The sequence below is a fragment of the Sinocyclocheilus anshuiensis genome, unplaced genomic scaffold (assembly GCF_001515605.1).
Source record: "Sinocyclocheilus anshuiensis isolate Anshui unplaced genomic scaffold, SAMN03320099.WGS_v1.1 scaffold2276, whole genome shotgun sequence".
Lineage (NCBI taxonomy): Eukaryota > Metazoa > Chordata > Actinopteri > Cypriniformes > Cyprinidae > Sinocyclocheilus > Sinocyclocheilus anshuiensis.
Window position 1 is genome coordinate 27,748 of NW_015542580.1, and position 6,717 is coordinate 34,464.

General features: G+C 32.9%; 1 protein-coding gene across 1 annotated transcript in view; it reads right to left on the reverse strand.

The window, feature by feature from the left end:
- Nucleotides 1-1,967: 1,967 nt before the first annotated feature.
- The window catches only part of afg2a (AFG2 AAA ATPase homolog A), a 55,845-nt gene continuing 51,095 nt past the window's right edge, over nt 1,968-6,717 (reverse strand). Inside the window, exons 15-16 of the mRNA XM_016494090.1 lie at nt 5,620-5,791; nt 1,968-2,228 (exon numbers count right to left, since the gene is read on the reverse strand). Of these exons, the coding sequence (XP_016349576.1) occupies nt 2,038-2,228; nt 5,620-5,791 (363 nt within the window). The 3' untranslated portion in view covers nt 1,968-2,037. The remainder of the gene's footprint in view (nt 2,229-5,619; nt 5,792-6,717) is intronic.

The following is a 6,717-nucleotide window of genomic DNA, read 5'->3' on the forward strand; positions in this document are numbered from 1 at the left end:
AAAAACATTACCAGTGGTTAAAAAGCGGAGTGTCATTTACCATTTAACGAAATAGTTCGCGATTTGAAGTTATAATAATAAAATATGAATTATTCTTATTATTCTAATTATTCTTATTAATTCATTAGTATTCATTCATCTTAATATTAATTCATTAATTATTACTTACATTTTATTGAGGGAAATCTGGAATGTCTTTACAGTAATATACAAACTTGTACAATATAACAATATGCAAACTGTCTCTATGTAGGCATGCCTCAGTGTACAGCATGCAGTTACATATCTCATTTTTTATTTTTATATTCTTATCCGGAAAAAGTAGTGAAAATTTGACCTGCTAACAACTGTAAACAAAATGGCTGTTTTCTCTCTATTCGCATTTGTGTACGAACAGTGCATTTGTAATTTAAACTCTTTGCTTCAGTTCCTTAAAGGATACTGTGATTGAGGGCTTTAGCTTGAACCCTGCCCCCCCCCAACCCTCTCTCATTCACAGCTGTAATTGGCCCCGCTGGACCACCATAGGAGTCAATCACTTGCTGGTGCATACATATACACAGGCTGGCTCCATTGAGATATTTGTTCCTTAGGCAGTGCTTTCCTCTGGTCCAATCTGCTCCATTATTCATGCTGAAAAACAGCACAGTGGAAGCATCCGCAGCCACAGCTATGCCATATTTACCAGGCTGATTAGATTAAATAAGAACCCGTTAGTTGCTGCAGCACTCAGAGATCGATATGCAAGGCTGCCAGTGCCTGTACATGGGCTTAGCAGCAGCCAAACTGCATCTGACAAAGTGGAAACAAAGAAAGAAAGAAGGAAAGGATTTTGTTTTCCTCTTGGTGAGGCACTTAGGGGTGTCTACACACACACACACACACACACACACACACACACACAAACACGCGCGCACACACAACACAACTCCTCCTGAGAGGCAGCGATGAAAATTATTTTGACATTTAGTTTTACATTACTATATTGCTTGTTACATAAGAATTACAAAGTATATATTAAAAAGCAAAAAATAAATAAATAAAATAATATTTTGTAATATTATATTATAGACTATTATAGACATATATTATTAATAATAACAACTTTAATAGCACCAGTATTGTTTTAGTAACTATTATAACATTATAGTATTAATTAATATTTGGAATTAACTTTTATTTTCATATTGTCAGTTTTCATTTTAATTTTGTTGTCCTTCTAAATAATGTTGTCCTTTTTATTATTTAAAATGTATTTTTACTTCAGTTTTAGTAATATTTAGTAGTTATTTGAGTTCAGTTGCAAAAGCAGCATTTCTTTTTTGTTTAGGTTATTAAGTTTAAGTTTTTTCATCAAATTTTTATATTTTATTTTATTCCCTCTATTTCAGCAAAGAAAACAATTTTTAATAGCTTTAGTTATCAATGCGCAGCACTGCAGGCTTTTTGCTCATATAATTTTTTATGTTTTTTAATGCTAATTTCTTCTTTAGACGTTTTTCTTTAGCTGTTTTAGTTTCTGGGTTAAAGCAAATGAAAGCAATCTACTGCAGAATAAAACAATTAAAAAATATTTGTGGAATTTAAAAATGATCTCCTGTGACCTCAAATCATATTTTTGGCCACACCCACAAATAAATGACAATAATCCTTCATGTATGTTAAGAGCTGGTGCAGGTGAGTAAAGCTTTACAGCACAAAACCATTAAACACTGCTCTGTCATCAAATAAAACCTTTATAGATCTGTAACTTCTTTAAGGCCAGATGACCATAAACACACACACACACACACACACACACACACACACTCTCTCTCTCTCACTCACACACACACACACACATAATAACTTATTAATTAACAACTTAATAATTAATTTCTTTAAGGCCAGATGACCATAAACACACACACACACACACTCTCTCTCTCTCTCTCTCTCACACACACACACACACACACACACAAAACAAGTCAACAGCAATAATAAGTACAAACGTGTCTTTATTGTTTATGTGTACAGTATCATATGAAGGCTGTGTCAGCTGGCTGCTGTCAGACGCGTGATCCTCCGTGTTTCTGCTGGTAGTTGGTGTATGTCTGCAGGAGCGTCTGAGGGATTCGGGGTCTGATGGTGTTCAGAGCGCTGTCGAAGTGTCCGGCGCTCACATGTTGGGCTGTGATGTCCTCCTGCAGCGCCTGTAGAGCCGCTTCTCTGCACACGGCTGTGATCTGACACACAAACACATTCCTGCTTCAGACTCTGACACCAAACCTACTGATCTGCCTCTCAGTCGTGGCCTTCACAGGCAGCATCCGCAGCGAACCACAGCTCACTAGCGACTCAACTCATTCCAGTAGACATCCTTTTCACATTTCTCACAAGCAGAAGTCATCATAGTGGGTAAACTTCCATAGTTGTGAATGGAAACTATATATTTTTATTTGCTCCAACAACTAGTTTTCTGAAATTTCATGCCAAAGTAATATAATACATAGTATAGTGTTAAATAAATGTACACATTTTTAAATAAAAGTTCACAAATTAAGGTCCTTTGCAGAACATTACCAGTTTGTTGTATGTGCTTTTGTCCTTTTTATTATTATTATTTTTTAATATTTTTATTTTAATTAATATTTTATTTCAGTTTTAGTAATTTTAGTACTTCAATTTAAATGTTTTCTTTTTTTAATTTGAGTTAGTTGCCTAGGCAACATTTCTCATTTTTAAGTTTTTAAAGTTTGTTATATAATAAAAATATAAAAAATTACAAAAATAAATAAATAAATAAACATGTATTTAATGAAATTTCTTCATTTTTAAACGTTAAACCATCAAGCATTTATTTTGACTGAAAACCACAGACAGCCCTTAAAGATTAAATTATATTTAATTATATTATTTAAAACTAAATTGTTTATATAAAATGCAGCCTTTGCGATTTGATAATCACACTATTAATTTATTAATTTATGATGCTAAAGGGTCCATAGAGTTAACCTGATATTCTACTAACATAAAAATACAAAACACAGCAAATATTGTTATAAAGTCTGTTTTAGTTCGATTTTGACAAAATAATTACATTACATAATTACAAATTTTTATAATTACAAAACTATTTTTAACCAACCAAACCGCCTGCTTACAGCAGCAGCAGAGCGCTATCCAGAGCCAGAGCCGCATTTACACAACAGGTTTTCACACCAGAGCAGGAAGTGAGCACGCAGAGACTTCCTGTGTTCTGAGAGAACGATCAGGATTCAGAACAAGCTGAACAGTTCAGTTAGTAGTGCTGATTACTAGTTCCTCCACAAAAAGTTATATGTAAATTATAAAAAAAAATAAAAAAATATAAACAGAATAAGACGTATTACTTTTGCAATATTTCACTGTATAAATAATAATAATATTAATACGTTGATTTTACATTACAATACTAATATTTAAGGCTGTATTAATTTCTTTATTTTTAAACCATCAAACTTTTTTGACTGAAAATAACAGTGAGCCCTTAAGAAATTATATTTAATTTTACTGTTAAAAATTTAATTCTACAATTTTTTTTTACATTTGTTTTATCATAATAATGTCACAATGTAACAAAAAATGTTACTTTATACTTTATGGAAAGTATTATTACTAGTTCCTCCACAAAAAATATGTAAATTATCAAAAAAAATAAAAAAATATAAACAGAATAAGACGTATTACTTTTGCAATATTTCACTGTATAAATAATAATAATATTAATACGTTGATTTTACATTACAATACTAATATTTAAGGCTGTATTAATTTCTTTATTTTTAAACCATCAAACTTTTTTGACTGAAAATAACAGTGAGCCCTTAAGAAATGATATTTAATTTTACTGTTAAAAATTTAATTCTACAATTTTTTTTTACATTTGTTTTATCATAATAATGTCACAATGTAACAAAAAATGTTACTTTATACTTTATGGAAAGTATTAGTTTTTTCTTTCTTGATTTTTTTATAAAGTATTTTATATCATACAACAGTGGTTAAAATGCTACAAAAAAAAAAACAGTGTAAACAGAATATTTTGCCCCTCAACAACTGTTTTTTATTAAAGAAAATTAGGTACTTAAAACTTTTGGAATCACAAAAATAATTGTTTATTTTAATATACTGACACTTTCAGTTTGCAGACATTGTTATTTTAGTATCATTAAGATACTATTATAGTTTTTAATCCGTATTTTGAATTAGTTTTTATTTTTATATTTTCTGTTTTCATTTTAATTTTAGTTAAAGTTTTAATAATTTGGTGGTGTGTCTGTCATTTTTATTATTATTTTTTAATTAATTTTTATTCCTGTTTTAGTTATTTTAGTACATCGTTGAACTAAAAGAAAATGAGATATTGTTTTGGCAGCTAGCTGAAAGTTTTATTTTATTTCAGTTAGTGTTTATTTGTAATGGTTTCAGTTTTAGATTTAGTTAACGATAATAACCCTGGTCCTCTGATACGTAAATGACTAAACACCTATCCAAATAATCCAAAATATTGATATTATTTATTTAATAAATGTAATAAACCACAAACATTTTTATGATTCCAAAAGTTTCCCCCCAAAAAAGTTGATGTTACACCTTGATTTTATGAGTTGTTTAATCACTGTTATATGATACTGTAATACAATAATTTCCATAAAGTATAAAGTAACATGTTTTTGTTACATTGTGATTTATTTATTTTTAATGACAATTAAACTCATTCCAGCCCCAAATTGTCATTACTGTACTGTGAAACTGTAATAAATACTGGTTTATATGATATATTACATGTCCTTTAGATGCTTCACAGCTTCTGCTCACTGTATGTTGTATAAAGACCACATGAGTTTGAGGAAATTATGTCAGAACGATCATTTGTCTGGTGAATTAATACAGTGCTACACTTCACCACACAATTTTACCACAAATGTACAATTAATTGCAAACAAAGCCCCATAATTCCCTGCAGCTCAGCTGGAGTGCTGTCGTTTGTGTTGTCGAGGCTGATCACACATGCTGTAAACATCACATTACCCAGAAACCCCTGCTCTCACCAATCACAACACCAAATAAACGCTTGACGAGATCCGCTGCAGAACTTAACACACACAACTACTGCAACACGCAAACTATCAAGAGTGTGAGTGTGTGTGTGTGTGTGTGTGTGTGTGTGAGTGTGTAACAGCAGCACTGTATGAGTTCAGCACAGTGTTTGTACATGAAGTACGTTCAGTTAATATCAGCAGACAGATGTGATCGTGTTAAACTGTAAATAAACACGACTGAAAGAGAGAACGACACGCTTACACTCATCTGAATAACGGGTGAAGACATACACACACTCACACAGTCATACGCACACACACACACACACACACACACACACACACACACACACACACACACACACACACACTGCAGCATCTGCTGAGTCACAGTGAGAGCGGACACAAACACACACAATAGAGCGTCTGTGCAGGAGCTCAGAGTCCCACGGACTTTAGAGAAACAGCATCACGCTCTCGTGTAAACAGTGTGAAAACACTTCAGCAAATGATAGTGTGACCTCTGACCCCTGCAGCTGCAGTGACCTCTCACCTCTGCCCCCGAGTAGCGCTCTGTCCGGGTCACCAGGTCCTCCAGGTGCACGCTGGGATGGATGGGCATGCTCCGGAGCTGCAGCGTGAAGATCTCCCTGCGAGTGTCTGCATCCGGCAGCGGGACGAATATGATGCGGTCCAGACGCCCCGGACGCATCAGAGCCTGAGACACACACACAGACACACGAGCAATATGAATTCTGCTCACCACGGCTGCATTTATTCAATCAAAAATACAGTAAAAATTCGCTTTTTTTCCCCATGTTAAAGTAAAATCATTAAAAAGAATTGTGTTAATTGAAATAAATCTGACATAAAATATAAATATGTTTATAATAAAACTTACTAAAAACACTAAAAATGAAAATTAGAAATCAAATAAATTAAGTTAAAATACTAAAATTACTAAAACTAAAAGAATATAAATTAAAACTACATTTAAAAACGTAAAAAAAACAAAAAACAGAAAAAAGTCAAAATTTAAGCTTAAATAAAAATGAAACTGAAAATATTAAAAACTATTTATCTAATTAAACATATTTATAAATACTATAGTAGTAAATAAATAACAGTAAAATATCACTGGAAACGAGGCATCAAAACATTATACTATACAGTAGAAAAACTATTTAATAGTAACTTGTCTAAAATAGTATACATGTTTGAACTGGAGATAATAAACAGAACTGATATTATCTTCCAGGCCGATATGATAAATTAAAAATCGCTCATTATGGCCGATAATGATATGCTCTGGATATATGGTGCAGCTCGATTTGTTTGTGCAGTAAAACCTCCTGAGAGGAAGTTTAACAGCAGTTACACACACAACAGATGATGAGGAACAGACCAAAACAGCAGCTGAACTCGTCTGATAGAGAAACAACACACTGAACCAACAGAGAGCAGCCAGACAGAGAAAACAACTCCAGGAAGTCATCGCTGCACGTCTGTGACCCTGCAGCACAACTGGTTCGATCCGCAGCACATTGCTTCCTTATATCCTCAGGAAGAGACCAAACACGGCGCGGGGAGAAGATTGAATGTGTGTGTGTGTGTGTGTGTGTGTGTGTTATGTGTGAGTTGTGTGTGTGTC